We start from the raw sequence: 21,799 nt of genomic DNA, 5'->3' as shown, positions 1-21,799 counted from the left end.
TTAAAGTTATGGCTTGATTTGATTACAGTTTGGTTTTTGATTGATCTAGTTGATGTTTTACACTCAAGACATTGCTTAGTCTCCAAGGTAAGCCTTGGAGCTCCAAGAGAGCTCCTTTTTTTGCTAAAGTGACAGGCAGTGACCAGGTACCACTGAAACCCAGGCAGTAAAGTGTCATTCTCAGTCTTTGTGCTGCTTCCATTTCTAACTCTGTATTTCTTGCTGTGACTGTTCTGCACTGTGATTTTGAGGAAATGGTTTCCTGAAAATGTTATACAACCAAAAAAATCTTTTAATTTTACCAGCCTGAAGCAGTAATCTTATTTACTTTTCAAAAGATATTGTAATTATTTATGAATATACCTGCTAGATCTTGCAACTTCTGTTGCTATTTTTCCTTGAAAACTTGTGTTTGTTGAAGAAAGAAAAGCAGTTATAAAAATAAAGCAGAAATATGTATTTGAATGAATAATCACCGATTTAGCAGGCAAGCTTATACAAATGTTGTTTTCACTTTATAGATCAAAATTCTATCATGTTACTGAGCCTCTAGGGAGACAGGAACAATAGCTTTGGCAGAAATGTGAATCTTCCACCATTTTTTATTTTAAGTGTATTAATTGAAAGCGTTAAAACTGGACACTGAACTGGGCAGCAGTACAGGGTAGGAGAGAAGACGAGTCAGTTTCGAAGGCTATTCATTTCCGTCTTCTCTGACTAAACTTAAACTTACGATGGTGTTTGGCCATGCAGATAGACCATTTCATAGCCATAAAAACCAATATTTTAAAATAGACTCTGCTTTAGGCCAGATTCCCCAGCTCTTTTTAAGGAAAAGTTAGTACTCTGCGCAGCTCAGCTTTTAACTCTGAAGACTTACACAAAACCAAAAGAAGATTAAAGTATAGCTTATCCAAACACTGGGAAAAAGCGATCCAGTCTGCATTTAATCTTATTATGTGACTGATTGTTCCTATCACATTTGATCTTGTTAGACCCTGTGAGTTATTGTTTGAACAATTCTTTCTTTCTGGCGAGATCTGAATGGGGCATTTTGTACAGTTGTGGTCACAACATGACCTCATTTCCATGGCATGCACTGTGTGGAGAAGCTTCATCTTCCTCAGACAAATGGAAATAGAATGGGGGAAAAAATAGGACAGGAAGAGGGAGAGGTGTTCCCCTTTGCTGCGGTTGGACACTTATAGACGTCGTGTCAGGTTCAGGCTGGATGCAAGCGTGAGGTCTCCCTCCCTCCCTCCCTCCCCTCTGTGACTATCATGCACACAGTGCCTTTTGCAGCACTTTTCCGGCTTCGCTTCAAAGCTCTCGGCTCTGTGGTTTAGCTGTGCAGCCAGACGCAGCCTGACTTGTTCCCTCCACTGTCAACATCCTGCTCGTCAGCTAGTGCAGAGGCTTATGTGGGGTTTCTGAGAGGCAGCGCTAGGATGTTATTGGCTGGGCTTGGAGGAGAGAGCTTGCCTTCACCACGGAAGCCGAAATGCTGCTGGCCCTGTGGCCTTTATTGGCTGCCTCTGCATTAGGGAAAAAAAATGTTTCCTCAGGAGCTGGCTCAGAAGATCAAAGGATACCAGGAGCAAATTGCTGCTTTGAATTCGAAGTGCAAGATGCTGACAATGAAAGCAAAACATGCTACCATGCTGCTGACAGTGACAGAAGTGGAGGGGCTTTCAGACGGAATGGAGGAGCTGGATTCAGACCTGCTCCCAGCACACCCCACTCATCCCTCGGTGGTTATGGTAAGGAATGCATTGGTGTCAGTACCGTTTATCTGAGCTGCTTGCTTTCGCATCGTTGCAACACTACCGTGTAGCAGATTGCCGCAGCTCACATCTACGTTTTGCTTTTGAAATGGCCGGAGTGTGGCAAACCAAACAAGTTGCAGATTCCCCTTACTCAATTTTGCTTTATATGGGTTTTCAAGACTTGTTCATAAAGGATGCAGTTATTTAACAGACAGATACCGGCGGAAGTTGTCTGTAATAAGATGCAAATATAGTGCTTTTTCGTAGCTGTCAGCGTGCAAGAGCAAATGCTAAGAAACTACTGAATTGCAGGAATAAGATAAAAACAGAATAAATATTATTTCATAACATGTTGCAGTGTATAGGTTTTACACACCATATTTTTAAAGCTCTTGTCTTAAAATGTTGATGTGATAATTGACAATATGCTGCTATATTCTCAGATGAGTGTGTTGGAAATGAAAGCTGGCTAAATATTGCCATAAGCCTCATCTTTGAATTACTCTGCTTTTGTTTGTTTCTAATTGGGTCTCATTACAAATATAACTGCTGATGCTATGGAGATTTTTGTCTGAGTGAAAACAGAGTGCGGATTTCCAGATTTATCACTGTGTAACAGTGTTGGGGAAGCAGGAAGAATATGTTGCTACTGGATTGTGTGTATTTTATATTTCAAGTCTGTTCCTTGTTCTAACCAGGCCTGGATACTGAGGCCAATACTACATCATTCTGTAGCTCTCCATAGTATTCCCATATGTGGCAGTGATTGTATTAGAAGACGCTTAGGCAAACCCTAATTTGTTACGATTGAGCTGCTCGCTATACATTTTCTTTTAAATTCATTAGGGTACAGGAGAGCATGTTCATACTGAAGTATGACAAGTAAATGAGACTATTAATTCAACCAGATTTTAGACTGGTAAATGTAAGAGCATAAAGTATGACTAAATAATGTCATGGTGATTCTGGCCATGTGTTGTTTTTCTTGTTTTGATCTCAACCTAAGTCAAACTGAAGTTGAGGTAACTGACTTTCTTCCTGTGCTCTGGGGTTGCTTTTCCTGTGGCAGATGACTGCTGGTCGCTGTCACACGCTGCTCTCCCCTGTCACTGAGGAGTCTGGGGAGGAGGGAACCAACAGTGAGATTTCTTCTCCACCCGTCTGTCGCTCTCCCTCACCTGTGGCTAATACAGATGCTTCTGTTAACCAGGTACCTCCCTCTTGGCATTCATTCGGCTTTTATCTCAGACATGCATGGTTCCATTCCACAGGTGGTTTATTTAATTCTCTGAAATAATATTTACCCATAGCTCTAAGGAACTGAGTCTTTAACCTCTAACCTAACTGAACCTTCAGGTTCTAGTTCAAAATGGATACAGATATTGACTTCTGAGTTTAAAATGTATAAATCTGGTGTTACAGCTATTCACTATTTTAAAAAATAAATTTTAAATGACAATTACAAAGCTCTTCCATGTCACTTCTATTTTCTATTTATAACCTAAGTTTTATTTTCTCAGTAGCACTTAATGGAAACTTGCATCCTGAGAAAAAATGCAATTTTGTACTCCCCATAATAAAACATTGCATTATGTCCATATACATCTATCTTGCTGTACATTGGCATTGTAACATTGAAGTCACAGTCTGATATTTTCCACTTCATACCATTTCAAGTATTAAGTTTCATGTATTTTTTTCATGTATTGTTCATTCCATACTTTCCATGACAGTCTATTTTAAGTGCTAATGAGGCAGATCAGTGAAATCACTGAAGTTAGATTTTAAATCAAAACTGAGGCCTCTCACACTTCTAATAGGAACGAGTGTACAACAGCATTGATTAAAATGCAAGCAATGAACCAGCACATTGAGCTTCACACCCATGAAGGCACATGTAAAATGTTAAGCTTTAGAAGTTTAGGAGCGAGCCTTAGGAGCAGTCACTACCTCACTGAATTCATCATGTTGTGGGTTTTGTGGTTGGTTGTTTCATTTTGCATTTGTGACTGCTTCCAAAATGACCACTGCAGACTTAAAGGGTAGAGTGTGTTGTGTTGCATTGCTGAGTAGAATTAGAGAAGTTTGAGCAAGATGCCCATTGATTCCTTCCACTAATTTCAAAGATGCATATGGTGCTATAGAAGTTGCTAAATATAAATGATTTGTTTTCATGAACTGACGTGAGAAAGAATACTAAGGTAAGATAGTAAGAATGGTGACAAAATCTTCAGCAGCATAATAAAAAAAGTCACGTAGTGAATGAGAAGGATTTTTCTAGTGTTCTGTTATTTCAGATAATCACAAATTTCCTAGTAAAGTTTACTTACAGTAGAAAGGCAGCTATATATTTCAACACAAAAATCTTATGACAGTGTTAATCAGTGAAAAAGTTAAAGGACCAAGAGCAGCTTGCTTCCTAATAAACAAAGCCGATGTCAGTTCATTACATTTCTCTGAAAATGTAAAACCAGGCTAACAGCTCCGGTAACTCAAGTAGTAAGGAAAACCCATTGAAGATGCTGTTGCACTATGAGCTGTGACACCAAAATGTAAGTTTTAGAAGCTGTGATTTACTAGGACAAAATTGAACAAAAAGATGATGTCTTTCATTTAACAGAAGATCTTTGAAAGAGATAAAATCGATGGTGTTATAATAGTCTAAAAAACTTATAGGCGAAGGTTTCTTCAGTGTGGTTAATGTTGAAATGAACTGCACAGACTAAGCAATAAGTGGAAGAACATTCCAAAATGCAGTGGTTTACTTACAAAATGCTTAGGTTCACACTCACATGAGATTAAAACTAAAGAAGCTATGAAACTGCCAGTGCTGATCATGATGAATGCCCAGGGAGACTTCAGGAAAGAAGGTTGGTTTAAAAAAAATAATTCTAGATATTAGTGAATTAGGAGCTTAAATGTAAGTTAAAAATATTTTGTATTCACTAAGACTCAGCAAAACTAATTTGGAAATGTTTTGTTTTAAAAAGTAGCCAGTGTTAAGTGAAATAATTTCTCACAGGAATATCACCTGCAAAATACAAAAAACCCCCATGTGAACAGGAACTCTAGAAAGTAAAGAATTACATTAATTTAGTCTTTGGAAAAAAATTAAAAGCTCTTATGAAGTCGGGTTGGGGACGGGAAAGGTGGGTGTTAAGACTGTTGTTAAATTCATCCCTAATAATCTCTCTACAGTCTTTCATCAGGGTTTCTTAACATTTCTTAATGGTGAAATGTAGCTAGTCTGAATTCAGACATCTATGCACTATTTTTACATTACTAACAAGTAATGAAAATGTAAAACAAGTGCCAACTGTGTATTAGTGGAAAGACTGGTTCTACATATTGAAATACATTAAAAAAAGACCATAAATACAAGAAAGTAACAGATCTAGCACTGCTATAAGGTAACAGTTGCCCAGGTTGTTTGTTTCATACTGAAACTCCTCTAAAAACAATGGATTAGGGGGGAACTATAAAAATGTTAACTTTGAAAAGGTTCAGGAATTTCATAGTATATTATATTTCAGTAATAGCTAAAAGTTCTTTAATGCAGTTTATTGTGATGTATAGCAAAACCAGACACTTAGAATCATAGAATCATTTAGGTTGGAAAAGATCTTCGTGATCATCGAGTTCAACCATCAACCATGCCCACTAAACCATGTTCTGAAACTTCATCTGTGCTGCAGTACTGAATGAGAATCCTTTGGGGCTAAAAATTCTCACACTTACCCAAAGATGTAGTTGATTAAAATTTTGCACATTTTTTAAAACTTGTTTTCCAGATACACAATGCAGAGCAATTGAACTGAAAAAGCTGAAGTGTTATCACAAAGCCTTGGAGGCCACAGCTGATCCTGTGCTTCAAGCCTTCAGCGCTGGGTCACTGTTAAATGTCTATCTCCTTGTACACAGCCTACTTAATTATTCTTTCTCCTTCCCTTATGAAAACTCATCTAGGGTGCAACAGCCCTTGTTAAATGTCTTTTGAAATCTAAACACACCCTTTGACCCTACATCCTAACAACAAAGCTTGACTACTGTTCATTGGCTACTTTTCATAAAAGTGGGCATGAGATATTACGGCTTTTACAGGGGCAACAAAATCTGTTACTTGTAAAAACGTCTGGATTCACACTACCATCATGTGAAAGCTCTGCCAAAAAGAAACTGCCATGTTGTATACTCCAGAGAGTAGTTGAAAAGATGGGGAAAGGGATTGCTTTTCCCTCTCTGTAAAAGCAAGCCCTTTATTCTGGAAACCATGATTAAGAAGTCTCAGAAGCACAACTTTTCTATTTGCCTTGAGAGAGACTAGCTAAGGGCTGGAGAGTAGCTGCAGACAAGGCAAAATGAGAAGTTGCCTGCACTGGTGCAATTTTTCACCGTGACTTGGGAAGATCACTTGTGGTCAGAGTAAAAAAATTCTGTTTCCCAATTATTGCCTTTGTAGAAGTACCTCATCTGACACTTTTGGACAATTTGGTGGGAGTGACCTGGTTTCTATGCTCTTCCAGAGCTTGTTTGGTTTTGTTCACATACTGTGTTAGATAACATACTGAAATGACATTGGGAAATAAAGATTCTGCTCCAAATCAGGGGACAAACAGGGGGATGATCACTTCCCTGCTCCTGCTGGCCACACGATTTCTGACACAAGCCAGGATGCCATTGGCCTTCTTGGCCACCTGGGCACACTGCTGGCTCATATTCAGCCGGCTGTCAACCAGCACCCCCAGGTCCTTTTCCACCAGGCAGCTTTCCAGCCACTCTTCCCCAAGCCTGTAGCTCTGTATGGGGTTGTTGTGACCCAAGAGCAGGACCCGGCACTTGGCCTTGTTGAACGTCATACAATTGGCCTCGGCCCATCGATGCAGCCTGTCCAGATCCCTCTGTAGAGCCTTCCTATCCTCGAGCAGATCAACACTCCCGACCAACTTGGTGTCATCTGCAAACTGGCTGAGGGTGCACTCGATCACTTGTCCAGATCATTGATAAAGATATTAAAGAGAACTGGCCCCAATTCTGAGCCCTGGGGAACACCACTTGTGACTGGCCAGCGACTGGATTTGCCTCCCTTCACCACCATTCTTTGGGAATTTGTATTTATACACATTTACACTCTTACATTTGCTGTACAGCAAATGGTCTGTGGCCTATTTGGTAGACACAGTTCTGTAAGCTGCCAAGTGAAAGGCACTTAGTCTTCTCTCAGTCACATGGCTTGACATGCTGAATTTTCCTCCTCATCATACAGGGTCAGGAAAGAAGAAATTTGAGAAATTTGCAATCATTGGAGGAGGATTTTCCAAGTACACTTTTCAGTAGATCTTGAGCAACTTTTTATGCAAGTATTGTGATAAGTCTTGAGAGCTGCCTGAAAGAAGATTTGGTCCAACCTAACAGAATTCAGTGGAAAATCTCTTACTGATTTTGCTGGCAGCAAAACTGTGTCTTAAAGTTTTCACTGGGGCATTTACAAATTCAAAATGATTGAGGAAACTGGACAACAGCTTCTGTGTCACATCGTCTGGAGCATAGTTCACTAAGCGGGGCTACTGAGTGAGAAGAAGGAAGGTTGCAGCATTTCTCACCTTCCAAATAGATGTGGTAACTGTTATACATGATTTCAGTTTTAAATAATCCTTGTCATCAAGTCTGCTTTCCTGACTTAAATATAGATACTGTGCATGTTTCCTTAATTTTACATTTTCTGTAGATCTTTTTAATTGTCACCTGCAATAGCTGAAGAAATGCCCATACACTAAGTATAGAAGTTCTGGTGAGAAACAGTTCCACCCTGAATTTTCAATGGTAATTTGAACATTTGCCCAGTTTCCTTAGTTCTTTTGGTCCCTTTTCCCACTATCTTTTATAAGTTAATTGAGAGTACCTGTTTGTTCGAAGTCTTACTATAAGCTAGTGCTTCAAACTCTTTCTTACATCATTGACTAGTCCTACAGCATATTCCTTTTTGGTTCTTCTGTTGCCTTCTCTGTGCTAGTGTTCATTAGGGTGATATTCTTTGCCACCTATAGTACCGGAACCCACTGTCTGTTGTGATGGGTTTTCCCCATGTGTAGTTGTGATGGTGCTAGAACAACACTCCCACTTGTAGCACTCCCAGCCTTTCCATGTCTGTCCACAGTTGCCTCCTGCACTTCCAAGCTGCATCCACAATCTTCATCACAGTGAAGCTCCAAACCATACTAAGTGTACTACTATTAAATATTTATTTACTGTGTTGCTCAGAGGTTTCCTGGTGGCTTTGGCTTTGTGGGTTTTGTTTTATTTTAATGGACACATGCAATGGGGCAGTATGTGGGGGGATAATATGCAGTATCTTTCATTTTGAAAGTGCAATAATATGCTTCGTGCTTGTAGGACATTGCTTATTACCAAGCCTTATCTGCTGAACAGTTGCAGACAGAAGCTGCTAAAATTCAACCCAGCACTTCAGCCACCCAGGAGTTTTACGAACCAGGCTTAGAATCGGCCGCTAGTGCCAAATTGGATGATTTGCAGCGTTCTTGGGAAACACTGAAAAATGTGGTAAGTCTTCATCTGGAGGGTTCAAAATAATCTGCTAGCTTGTAAGGAATAAAATGCAAAGAACTGGTTCAGCTAATATTCTTCTCTGCAATTCTTGGTTTTCAGGTGATAACAGGAATTGTTAGTTGTGATATTATATTATCTTTTTTCTGTTTGAAAGCCTGTGCAGGATGGACTTCTATAAAGAAACGATAAAAGTTATTAAGGCCGATAGTTGCCTTCAGAAATACTGGCTATTGTCAGACTATATTCCATAACCTAACAGGGGAATCCACTCATGCTGGATGAGCTGGCAAAAAAGGCTTAAGAATCCAGTTTCTCCAAATACTGAGTCAACGTAACAAGTTTCTACATGGTAATGCAGCAAAATCATTCAGTGGTGTATGAAAATGATCAAAGTTTTGATCACATGGTATAAGTTTTAATTCTTTACAGAGACACAGTAGCTATTATGGGGTATTAAGAATTACGCATCTAGCAAATAGTGCACATCTGCATGTTTGAGTGCATAAAATCTAAAATAAGCATGAGAATGTGCCTAGGTTTTCCCTGCTTATTAAAGTCCATTTTTTTCAGTCACAATCTAGAGTTTGACTGATGATGTTTAAACAGATAAATATCTTTAATATGGATGTTTTGCTTTATAATTTATACTTCTGAAAAATTGCTGCAAGTTTTTGGTTTTAGTCTTGTAAGCCTAGGGACGTATGAAGCAGAAGAAAGAGCAAATCCTGTATCAGAGGACAGAATTTATACCTTCCATTCCTCTTCAGATCAGTGAAAAGCAGCGCACCCTCTATGAAGCTCTTGAGCGTCAACAGAAATATCAGGACACACTCCAGTCTATATCCACAAAAATGGAGACCATTGAGGTCAAACTAAATGAGAGTCTGGAACCAGCCAAAAGCCCGGAGAGCCAGATGGCTGAACATCAGGTAAAAACTTATATGTGAGAAATAGAGGGAGAACATGCATTACCTGTATACCTTTAGTTCCCTTTTTTTAGATAGTAGCATTCTTCATGGCTGGATGCCTCAAAAACATCCATTAGTTGTATGAACCTTCTCTGTTAACCGTATGTCTTGCCTTTTTGGACTTCCTGCTGTTCTAAAGATGGTGTAATGGTGATTCTTTTGATAAGGAGCCTTTTTAAGAAGTAGAATAGATCATAACAGGGTGTCCAATCAAAATTTTCAGCAAAATCTTTTGTCAAAGATTGTGTTCAGTGACACCTACACATACTGTTCTTCGGCATAAGTGCTATGAGCATATATAGGACTATTTATAATGTTTCCAAATTTACTAAGATCATAACCAATACTGATGCATTGTAAATTGACCTAAATACAATCTTCGCCTTGTTAAACAAAACAGACAAGGCAAAGCACACAAAAAATTCCCTCCCAAGGGAAGTCTTGGGAAACGATGCTCTCAATAATAAGAGAATACTTTATCAAGTAATCAATCTGACATATGCTCAAGTTGTAATCATCTAAGCCTTCCACGTGATAGCTTGAAACTATCTGGTGGGGCCGGTTCTCATTTCAGTGGGAACTCCATGACCTGAAAAGGATAACATTTGGCTTTTGTAGCACTGTGTGATGTCTTGTGCATCCAATGTGTGTATACTATCAGACAGGAAAGTAAAGTATCTGCTCTAAGGTATTGGTAAGGCAACATCCTTTTGTGGGTATCTTGGAAACTGATTTATAGAATAAGAATGATAGTAAGAACTTCTTTTACACCATGGAGTTGATATCTGGATGTTTACATATATTGCTGGATGTTCTTTGTCCAGTTAGTAGGTTTCAGGCTGGAGGCTAACTCATACCCCTATTTTTCTCTTACAAACACACACTCACTCACTTGTTCATTATCTTCACTGTATCTACTGGAATTCCCTGCAGAAAATTGGTTGGAAGAATAAATCTGTATGTATAATATTTCCAAAATAATTCCTTCTTGTGATATGTTTGAAATTGAAGATAAGTAATTAAATCCATATTTCAGTTATCAGATGCATGACCCTAGCTTAAGCATCTAAAAGCAGGACTCAGTCCTGAATTCTGACTCTACCAAACTAGCAGTGACATATTACACTACTCTGTGTTCCTCATGCTCCCTTGGGACAGTCATCTTGAATTTTATATTAAGCCTATGCCTCCTGAGATTCTTTCTTCTCAGTGACAAATGAAGCAAATACTTTCTCTGCTCTCATTTCTAAATAGGCTTTGATGGATGAGATTTTAATGTTACAAGAAGAAATCACTGAGCTTCAGACATCATTAGCCCAGGAGCTGGTTTCAGAACCACTGGATGCAGAAGCTGCCGATCAGCTGGCATTGCAGTCCACTCTCACAGTCTTGGCAGAACGGATGGCCACGATTCGAATGAAGGCATCAGGAAAACGACAACTATTAGAGGTATAAGAAAAAACCTCTAGGATTGGGTCTTTTGGATCACATTCCACATTTTGAGAGCCCCTTTTGGTAGACCTGTACATTCCACAATGTTCTCTAGTCACCGCTGAATGCTGATAATTTAAAAAGTCATTTTCACTTCTGCTCATTTCTCACAATTCCTTTCAGTAATAAATTATCGTTCCTCTTTAGCAAGCCCCTCATCTTAATGCTAGGTGATAAGTAACCAGAAGGAACTTGGAAACACACTACAGGAGTCATATTATATATATATATAAATTATTTTTTTTTAATATCCACTTTGACATTTTCTCCACAGGAGAATTAACGAAGCGCAGGTATTAAAAGTCACATTATTTACAGTAAACTTTTGAGGAGTCACCTGTCCAAACTGGGAAACGAGAGAAGGAGGAAAGCTTAAAAGAAGAAATAACACCTCTTCCAAACCGTTGCATTGTTGTCTATGCTCATCTTCCCAGTGATTTTCATACAACCTTTTATTATGGAAGATGCACCCCTTTATTTCTTTGCCTACCAGCTTTACCAAAACTCCTTTAATACTAAGGTGATTTTTAAAAAGTCCTTTACATGTAAGAATGTTGCTGTGTATATTATATAGGTGAGAAAATGCTGTCATACTAAAGCTGGCTATGGTATGGCTACTTTGAACACTGCAGGGCAGCTTTACTGCTGTACTGCTAAAAACTGCAGCAGTGAATTCACAAACACAGCAACTGCTGCCTTCATAATTTCCAGCAGCAATCGACTGAGTGAGAATTGGCTCTGTGGATCTACGTGGGTTACAGGGTGCATCGACTGCATTAGTTCTGTGCAGTTACCTGAAACAGTGAACAGGTCCTTAGAAAATATCTTTGTTATTCTTAAAAAATTGCACTAGTTTTTTCCTTCTCAGAAGTAAAATGACTTACGTAAATATAAGAGGCTGGAAGTAGAATAGGGGTCTTACTGTTTATAACTTGTACCCCATACAGGATCTTACAAACTCCTTGATCATACTTAGACGGAGATGCTAACTAATAATTTCAAGATAAAGCATGAGTCAAATATACTACTCTTAACTATGGTTAGGATTCTGACAGTTACTTTGATACAATAGTATAAATATCCCCCAATAATCCTGGCTTAGAAATATGTATGGTATGTAGACAATATTCAGTAATTTAACCTGTGCATTTTATAGATCTGGTTTCACAGATAAAATCTTCCAGGATACTACAGGGATATAAATGTAGAAATACGGATAGAACAGGTAATGAAAACATTTTGCTGTTGAGGGTGTGGATTAGTAATATTGTTCTTTCTGTGCACCTAATTTAAATAACTAGACCTTGAGAACTGTTCAGCTCTGGATTATTTGAGACACTTAACAACTATCGTTATTCTTTAAATTATTCTAACATGCAATTATTAATTTCTCATTAAAATTAAGCATTCAGAAAAGCTGTGCGAACACTCCCCTGTGTGAGGGATTTGCCCTGCACATACAGGTCTGAATTTCCTTACAGAAGTGTGGTAGGTTGACCCTGGCCAGCAGCCAAACACCCACCCTCACTCCCCTCTCCCGTGGGATGAGGAAAAAATAGAAGGCAGGCAAAAAGACTCACGGATTGAGATAATGACAGCTTAACAGGGTAAGGAAAAGCTGTTCGTGCAAGGAAAGGAAAATGAGGAACTTATTCACTACTCCCCCATCAGCAGGCAGATGTTTAGCCACTTTCCTGGAAAGCAGGGTCTCAGCAGGTGTTAACAGTTGCTTGGGAAGGCAAACACCATAACCACAAATTCCACACACCCCCCCTCCTTCCCCTGAGCTTTTATTGCGGAGCATGATCTCATATGGTATGGAATATCCCTTTGGTCAGCTCAGGTCAGCTGTCCTGCTGTGTCCTCTCCCAACCTTTTGCCCACCCCCAGCCTACTGGCCTTTGTGAGGGGCCGTTCGAAAGAAAGCCTTAATGCTGTGCAAGCACTGTTCAGCAATAGCCAAAACATTGCTATGTTACCAGCACAGTTTTAGCCACAGTTGCAAAGCACAGCACCGTAGAGGCTGCAGTGAGGTTAACTCCATCTCAGCCAGATCCAGTAAAATCCCCTCTTGTTCCATACCATTTGCAGCATGCTCGGGTTCCACATTATCTGATGCATCTACGTATCCTCTGACCATCCCATTCTATCTGCTCCTTATTCCTGAAATCCCTCTACTCTCTCCAGAGCTCTGTATCTCTTTTGTACTGGGGAGCGCAGAACTGGACACAGTACTCCAGCTGTGGATTCACCAGTGTTAAGTAGAGGGGAAGGATCATCTCTGTCAACCTGCTGGCAACGCTCCTCCTAATGCAGCCCAGGATGCCATTAGCCTTCTTTGCCCCAAGGCCCCATTGCTGGCTTGTGGTCAACATGGTGTCCATCAGGACCCCCAGGTCCTCTTCTGCCAAGCTGCTTTCCAGCTTGGTGCCAGGGAGTCCGTGTTGCTGCGATGCTGTTGCTGCAGCAGCCATTGGAGCTTAACGTCCTTCCACACCCCTCAGCACACGGATCCTCCGAGAGGCCGGACAAGGTAGACAGCTCTTCAGTCTTCTCTTTACCCACAATGGCTACACCAAAGCGCACCAGTACTCTGTTGGGTCCTTGAAATACCCCTCTCATGCCTCTCTTGAGAGACAACAAGGCTATCTAACAGCCTGCCGCTGCCAAAAATGGCAAAGCTGCTCTCTTTTCCCTGCAGCAAACTGCCAGCTCTCTGTCCCCATGCATCTGTCCCCCTAAGCAAACAGTTCTGTGCTAGTTGAGCAAACTGAGTCAATGTGGGGGAAACCCAAAGGAGAGCAGCAAGAGGAGGCAGAAAAGACCTCACCTTTAGAAGGCTGTAATAGCAGAGATCTACTGAAGGAAGTAGAAATACAGTGACTGAACTGAAACAGAATTTCAGTCACCAGAAAAGCTTGCTCATCGATTGAAAGCAATAATATTTTGTAAAGATTTCCAACTTATGGATGAAAGGGCTTATTAGGGCTTTAAAATACTATATAGAAATTGTGCAAGACAGAGAGGGAAATTGTTTAAAAGTGACTGTCATGGTTTATTTCTTTTAGAAAGGAAAATATAATTTGTACTTCTAGGAAAAACTGAACGAGCAGCTGGAAGAACAGCGGCAAGAGCAGGCTCTTCAAAGGTACCGTTGTGAAGCTGATGAGCTTGACCACTGGCTACTCAATACCCGAGCAACGCTGGACACCGCTCTGGTTACTGCTGAGGAACCTATGGACATGGAAGCACAGCTGGTAGACTGTCAGGTAAAATTATCTGTCCTGTAATGTTTAGATGAACAGGATGGATATAGCTTTATCTGAATGAAGAGGCAAATATGGAGCATTAATGTTAAGACCATTATTGAGTGGGACGAGCCACCATTTTAGTGGGGAAGAAGTTTCTGAGCCCCTTAGCACCTCAGATATGCTCAGTTGGCTTCATCAATGATTTGTGAAATAAAATATAGCTTGTTCTTCATTTCTTATTAGAGACTGAAAACAATGCTTTAGAAAGCACATATAAACACAGCGGTAGGCAAAAAAGATATCCTGGCTGCAAGAACATCGGAAGCTCTACAACTTTCAGAGGGCATTTTGTTTTGCTTTAAAGGCCTTGTATTCACTTCACTTACTGTTTTTGCTCGGCTCAAGCTAGAGTTGTTGAACAGCTCACTTGATAGGTATGAACACACCTGCAGTGTACTTTCCTACTCCTCCCTTTCCAGCTGAAGAACACACTTGCAGTAGCAGTGGTGAGTGGGACAGTGTTGTGTTTCCTTCAGGAGTTATCCCTACCCACATTCAGCAGTAAAGTATAATCATCAGTAGTTACTATTTTTATGAATTTAATATTAATCACCCCAGAATACCAAAACAACCGACGAAAAACATTTTGCTGCAATAGGAGTAATTGCATATACTTTTATTAACAAGACTTGGATCAGTCATAATAATCCAGGTTCTCAAATTATCTTTGAGATTTCCATTTTTAAATGAGAGCTTAGAACTGTATGATCTTTATAATTAGAATTACAAGATAGACAAGAGACAGATGGACAAAAGATCCCTTTTCATATTAAAGAATGAGGATCTCAACTATTTTAGGATAAATGAGTTAAGTTTCATGTAAGTCCGATGAATTAAACGTCTAGTTAAATTTCCACTGACACGACTTCATCATTGGAATTTTCAGTGTGCTCAGTCTCAAGTGTTCTTTCATCACCCGTCTTTGGGAGCTGTTTGTTATATATAGACAAACCCTGTGAACTTAAAGAAAGCAGTAATTTTTTTTAAATATAATCTGTAGGAAGCTCAAAATTAAAAAGAACAGTTAACTTTGTGGAAAAGTTAATCCTGCTGTTCTTTTGCTGGTTCTTAAAATCTCAATACAGTAAGTTTATATAAAGTCCTGCATTTTTTCCACTTTTTAGAGACTGTGCCCTTCTTATCCTGCACACATTCCTTCAGGAGAAATATTTGTTAAGTTTATACTTGATGGTTGCTATGGAAACAAAAACATTTGATGTCGGGCTAGGTTTTTGAGCAAGAATTGTATGAGCTTTGAGTTTGGAAGATCAAAATATGCACTATGTCTGTAATACATGAATGGTTAATGGAACGTCAGGAAAGTAGCTTTTGAGAATAAACATGCCAGAGATTTGTCACTCTAAGACTCTCTTTAGACTAAAGAGGATTATAGAGAAATCCTTAAGTCCATCATGCACCAATCAGAAAGAGCAAATAGTGAGAAGACAAGCTTATCAAAGCAGCCAGAGCAACACATAGGAGGAGGTAGGAAGCATTTCACTAAATGTACATGAAAGAAGAGAGAAGAAGTAACTCTAGCTGCGTGCTCTATTTCTTGTCATTATGGATGTCAGTCTAGCATCTCAGCCACCCTTACCTTTAATGTGCAAATAAAGAGCATCTCCTCTACAACAAATCCTTTGTTTCAAATAATTTTTTAATTTCCTGTTTTGAAAAGGGTTGCAAACAGAAATGGCAAATACAAACATTTGCAAGCATATTCCAAAGGACTCTGAAAGGGACTGGAAGGCAAGGCAATGATAACCTGACCTGCCCTTAGCTTGGCGACGGGTGAGGTAGGCCACAGGCCGTCTTGCCAGAAAGCGTGACAGATGCTGGAAAATGTATGAATTTGGTTCTTTGTTTTTGCTGCTGCAGAACATGCTGGTTGAAATAGAGCAGAAGGTGGTAGCCTTGTCAGAGTTGTCTGTGCACAACGAGAACTTGCTCATGGAGGGGAAGGCTCACACCAAGGACGAGGCAGAGCAGCTGGCTGTGAAGCTCAGGACGCTCAAGGGCAGTCTCCTGGAGCTGCAGAGAGTGCTCCACGACAAACAGATCAACATTCAGGTAAGTGGCTCTTTCTAACTGGCTTCACGATGGGCAGGAGGTTGCGGGATTTCATAGCAGTTTTGTGCAACTAGGAAAATGACTAAAAGTATTTTACTGATTTAGTTTGAGCTATTCATCTTTACATAGTAAATGGAATTACACTCCAAAATAAAGAACTGCCTAGCAAGTTTTAGCTTATCATTTTCAAGTTAACCACTTCGTGGTGAAACAATCCTAACCTCACTATCTTCACTGAAAGGACAATAATAAAGTAGAGCGATGATTAGCTTGGTCTGGATATACTCTGTTCCTGTTCCCAGTCCCTTTAGATTGTGTGTGCTCTGGGGCAGGACCTCTCCCACAACAAAAGAACAATCCTAAATACATGGTTTCCTCCATACAGCGTGCACAATGCAATGAACAGATAACATCAAGATAATGAAACATTTTTAAATATTGCTAATACTTAGTGGCATCATTACACTAAACAAAATATTATATAAACAAAGATACATTTAACCTCAGTTTTGTTCTAGGTTTCTATTCCTAGCAACATTAGTCTGCTTATTGCCACTAGTTTATTTTATTTAACGGTTGGTTTTGGTCATTCTTTAGGTTAAACTAACATGTGAAGAACCGAATACATACAAGAAACCCAACCATGTAATGTGACTGACTGGTTTTGAATTTTCTTGCCCTGTTGTGACTCCCTCCCTCCCTTTTCTTTTACTTCTTTTCTGGGATTTGCTGTGCAAACATGATAAGCTTCAAAGATTTCTAGCTTGTAATGTGGATTAAAGTCTACTGAGAGGTTAGCTTGAAAAGTCATTTGACGTGCTAAGAACTATTTTTAGACCAAAGCAACCGCATAACTATAAAACTTACCGTAGCGTCACAAAAAAAACCAATAACAAAAACAAAAAAACCAAAACACCAAAACAACCACCAAAAAAAAAAAAAAGGCAGGGAAGGAAAAAACCCAGGTATTTATTCCTATTGCCTCTAAGATGAAGTAACTTTAATGTTATTCTTGCATATTAAACCTCATGATTAGGCAAATGAAAATTGTTATCAACAGCATGTAGACATATAATACTATATTCTGATATATTACTTGTGAAGTGAAAAGGCATCGCAGACTTTTTTGCTTAATTTTAAAATACTCATGCTGCATTTTAAAATTTGCTGCATTTTAAAATACAGTGGTGTGATTTAGTTTACTTGAAGTTCTAAAACAGATTTTTGGATGCTTTTCTAATATTTCTAATATTAAAAATAACAACAAAATAGTTTCCAGATGTAAAATATGACTCATTTAAGATGCTGCATGCATGCAAGACTTAAGTTTCTTTATGAATTGCAAGCCTTTTTCGGACTGCAGTTATGAATCATGGAAGAAAATAGATAGAGGCAGTATAACATCTTCAAATTTTCATTGAGCAATTTTTTTTCAAATGAGAAATTCTATAATGTCCTTTTTCAAACAATCAGGCATAAAGTATTTCTTATGGACTGAAGCTCAGAGCATCAGATGCTCTAAAAAGCACTAACTTTATCCACTGCCATTATTAACCCTGAGATACATTACATGCTAAGAGCACTGTTGCTCATGCATGTAAGAAACTCAGACTTACACATGTCTGTAGGTGTACCGATAACCTTGTAGTTGCCCAGAGGCACAGACCAACCTGCACTAAGAAAAGGAAGGATCCGCCCAAGTTGCACTGCAAGACCAAGAGCATTGTAAAGAATGAGCTATATTTTCGTTAAAGCAGTATTTCAGCGTATCTGTTATTCCTGTGGCACAAGGATTTTAGGAGCCAGTGTGAGATTCTGTGACTTCCTTGCAGCAATTTCAGTTTTCCTTCTAACTTTAATTGATTAATGATATAGAAAAAATGATTTGGAGACCAACTCCTTTATTCATAAAATAAAGCAGTGAAACTAATCAGAAACATGCTGGAGCAGGAGAGTTCCAGACTACATTGATTCCAAATGTAGCATTTTTCAAGCACTTTGAAAGATATACAAAACATTGCCTTATTACTGTTATCTACTAAATTCTGTGACTTAGGGGCAATAAAAATAAATAGACAACTTATAAAACAAAGAAGTAAAATGGATTCTGCAGTAAAAAAAAAAAACAGATAGTGCTTCTTTAATTTTTATTACAAAGTGTATTTGTGGGAGGAATGACTTCAGTTGTACAAGACAAATATGCATGATATAAGTTTGTACAATTCTGAATCCTTTGAAAAGTCAATTTTTTGTCACCATTTTGTTAAGGGATTTTCCAGTTATTTCTGTGCTGGAGTGGACAGTCCCCGGGAATGACAGCTTCAAGCACTTATTTCCCTGGCTATTTAAAGGAAATGTAATACAGTACCTTCAGACAGAATTCAAATGAGAATGCAAGTGTGTTTTTTAAAACTTATATTCTGTGATTTAAGAATGATAAAATCTGGTTCACAAATGGTTTTGATTTTAAAAGTATGCACAGTAACATATTTGCAAAACCTCAATGCATCCACAAATGCCACAATCCCTTTTACACTATTTGCTGTTGCAGGAACTGTGGGACTACTATTTATTTGTCTTAGTATAACTCCAAAACTGAAGCTTCTCAATCCTCTTCCCAGAGAAGAGGAGACTCAAAATCTAACTGAAATCAATCAGTCTGCCCAAATGCAATGAAGAACTAGTTACTATTCACTAAAGGAATTCACAAGTCGAACGGCTATTGTCCCTAGAGCATATAAAATGAAGCAGTTGGTTTTTTTTTTTTTACAGTTTACAGAGATTGTCTTTTTTCTCATTTTTAGTAGAAAAATTCAGATTCCAGACCCTCTTTATCCATCACATAATATTTTCTTTGCCTAATCTGATATCCTATAATGACATTGTTCACACTCCAACCACATCAGCTTTTCTAGAAACTTTTTCCTACAAAGTAAAGTACCACAGTTTACCTGCAGACTGAATCCTTAGTGAAACAAAGCTATTTCATAGAGCAAGAGCTAATGGTTCTTTCCAGCTCTAGGTACCTGCCTGCCTGTTTTGCTCCTCTTACAGTTTATATCCTCTAACACTAATCAGTTCTTTCAACTCCAGTATACTTGTCATCCCTCAAAATTGAAATCTTACACCTAACTTCTACTATTTAGCAAAACACTGCTGTTTCAGTGCCTGGTGCCAGGGACGCTGGTCACAGAGGTCTATCCCAGTTGTTAGTATAAGGAGCACCAGTTGAGGCAAGAGGGGTTTCCTCAGCCACCTTTGGCCCTGCTGGTCCCTGCCTGATTTGACACAAAGGCTCTCTGGAAGGTGGAACATGTTTTTGTTTTGGAGACCCTGCTGTAATGCCTGAACCGTTTGGTGCTCTTAGTCTATTTAGAATAAGAGCTGAGTAATAGGCAAAATATGAATCCTACAAAAATGAGATATGTAGACAAAATGGAAGAGGAATTAAGCCCCAGCTTTAGCTCTAGAAGCTTAAATTAAAAAAAAAAAAAAAAAAAAAAAAAAAGCAGCACTATCTCTACAGTCATTGCATGCCTGCAAGTAAAATTAAATAAATCCAGAGAGGTGTGTAGATAGAGCTAAGTAGCCAGACCTACAAGTCTGTCTTTAACATTAGGCCTAGTGTGTTAAAATCCCTACATTTGCATACATTGGCTGCTAAAATAATTTAAATTTACAGCCAACATGGATTTCAAAAGTCAAGAAGTTGATAAAGCATTTTTTGGAACTGTTAAGGCATTTGCTCTTTTTTGCTTTGTTTACACAGAAAGCCTGTCTAATCACTCATGTCGGAAAAACATAATGATAGAAGTATGAAGTGAAGGAACTGTTGCTTTTGCTGTTCTGTTATAACATTCTGTGGTTTGGTCTTTCTTATTGTCTTTACTGTTCGTATCATATAATCTGCTATTAACTGACTGTGTTTCTGCCAACCACAGATAGAGTTATGTACTTACTGATAAGTAAATTTTGACCAGAATGACAACTAGCATTCTCTCATTTTTAGTTAGACAAAAAATTGGCTTTAATTAGACTAAAAATCTGGCAGAAACAACCAATTGATTCCCTGCATTGTGAGTTATATCTGCACCCTTCATCACAGATCAGTGATGGTTTTTAGGAGAAGCGCGACGGTCTTCAGAAACACATCAGTCCATGGTCTCTGGTCTCTGACTCTGCTAAGTGCAGTGGTGCATGTTTATTTTTACATTTTTAGGGATGCTTTCTTGCTAGTAACCAATGACCAGCAGAAGTCAGAAATCTAAGGCCATTGCTCACTTCAAAATTTATGTGAGCCAGCAGCTTGAGAGGTGAAAGGTGGCACTACATGTGTTTTTAAGTTGATGAGCTGGACCTGCCAGCTCTCTAGCAATATAAGAGATTTTGTAAAATCTTTATTTCTTTCTCTTAAAGCAGGGATCATTACAAGAAAAGGAGGAGAGCGATCTGGACTTTGTTTCCTCACAAAGCCCCAGTGTCCAAGAATGGCTGGCACAAGCAAGAACCACTCGCTCACAGCAACAGCAGAGTACCCTGCAGCAACAGAAAGTTGGTGTTTTGCATTTCTTTTCCCCCCATCTTTAGATTGTGCTTGACACTGTAGATGAACCATTCTTTTTAATATTTCCACTGAAATTTTCATATTTACACTGTTTCTTACTCAGTGCATTTGTAATGATGCATCTGAGGTCACTATTTTAGATCTGTAAGAGCCAGGCAGACTAGAAACCCTGGGTGACCATGGTCAACTCACTTAATCACTCTATACTTCCATTGTCCATTAGTAAAATTAAATTGAATGAACCCTTAAAGTTACTCTAAGGAGAAGATGGTATTTGCTCAAAATAGCAGTCAACATTGTCATTATAGAAACAAAGATACACACATTACAACTTATACTGTGTTGCATGATACACAGACATCCTCACCAAGTTAGGTTCCAGCAACTGCATTGCATTAGTTAATTAGTTCAACAATCTGGTTTATGTACCCAATTTTTCTGCATTCCTGGGTGGAGATTTTGCACTGCTTTTGGTGTTCAAGCAAGCCATATGAGAAATAGCTCAGCTATCTTTCCAGAACATGGTTTAGTGGGCATGGATGATGGTTGGACTCAATGATCTTGAAGGTCTTTTCCAACCTAAATGATTCTATGATTCTATGATCTTTGCGTGACAGTTATGCAATGTAGATATATCCTTCCAAGGCAAAAACTCTGTCTGAGGTTTGTTTTTGGTTTTGTAACTTGCTATTCTAGGAGCTGGAACAAGAGCTAGAAGAGCAGAAGAATCTGCTTCGGTCAGTAGCATGCCGTGGAGAAGAAATCCTAACACAGAAAGGTGCTCCAGAAGGCCTATGTATAAGGTGTGCTTTCATCTGGTCTTCTGCAAAGTGAATTTCTTTGACTGGGCTTTGTCATCCTTATGTTTACATCCCTCTTCTGCATATAATCCTCTAATTTTTGTTTTATCATTTTTATACAGCACCTAAGATACTGGAGTCCTTGTTTATAATTCAGGGGTCTGATAATATAGTTACACAAACCGTTTTGTGCTATTAGATTATCTTCAGCAGTTAGATATTCCTTTTATTCTTATTATCAAGCATCACACTAAAATTACAAACT

At 38.9% G+C, this 21,799-nt stretch overlaps 1 protein-coding gene across 19 annotated transcripts in view; it reads left to right on the top strand.

Moving 5' to 3' along the window:
• Window positions 1-21,799, top strand: part of SYNE1 (spectrin repeat containing nuclear envelope protein 1) — a 320,180-nt gene that overhangs the window by 214,616 nt on the left and 83,765 nt on the right. For 14 of the 19 annotated variants that reach the window (XM_030022683.2, XM_030022698.1, XM_030022689.2 and 11 more), the window contains 9 exons: window positions 1,566-1,760; window positions 2,836-2,976; window positions 8,157-8,324; window positions 9,098-9,259; window positions 10,553-10,747; window positions 13,885-14,058; window positions 15,979-16,170; window positions 20,587-20,721; window positions 21,431-21,537. In XM_030022683.2, the coding sequence (XP_029878543.1) occupies window positions 1,566-1,760; window positions 2,836-2,976; window positions 8,157-8,324; window positions 9,098-9,259; window positions 10,553-10,747; window positions 13,885-14,058; window positions 15,979-16,170; window positions 20,587-20,721; window positions 21,431-21,537 (1,469 nt within the window). Of the gene's footprint in view, window positions 1-1,565; window positions 1,761-2,835; window positions 2,977-7,568; window positions 7,587-8,156; window positions 8,325-9,097; window positions 9,260-10,552; window positions 10,748-13,884; window positions 14,059-15,978; window positions 16,171-20,586; window positions 20,722-21,430; window positions 21,538-21,799 lie in introns of those variants that run through there. The other 5 variants (XM_030022699.1, XM_030022681.2, XM_030022685.2 and 2 more) reach the window with 4 other exon arrangements.

The sequence above is a fragment of the Aquila chrysaetos genome, chromosome 8 (assembly GCF_900496995.4).
Source record: "Aquila chrysaetos chrysaetos chromosome 8, bAquChr1.4, whole genome shotgun sequence".
Lineage (NCBI taxonomy): Eukaryota > Metazoa > Chordata > Aves > Accipitriformes > Accipitridae > Aquila > Aquila chrysaetos.
Note: the sequence above shows the minus strand (reverse complement) of the source record. Positions and strands in the feature narration are given on the sequence as shown.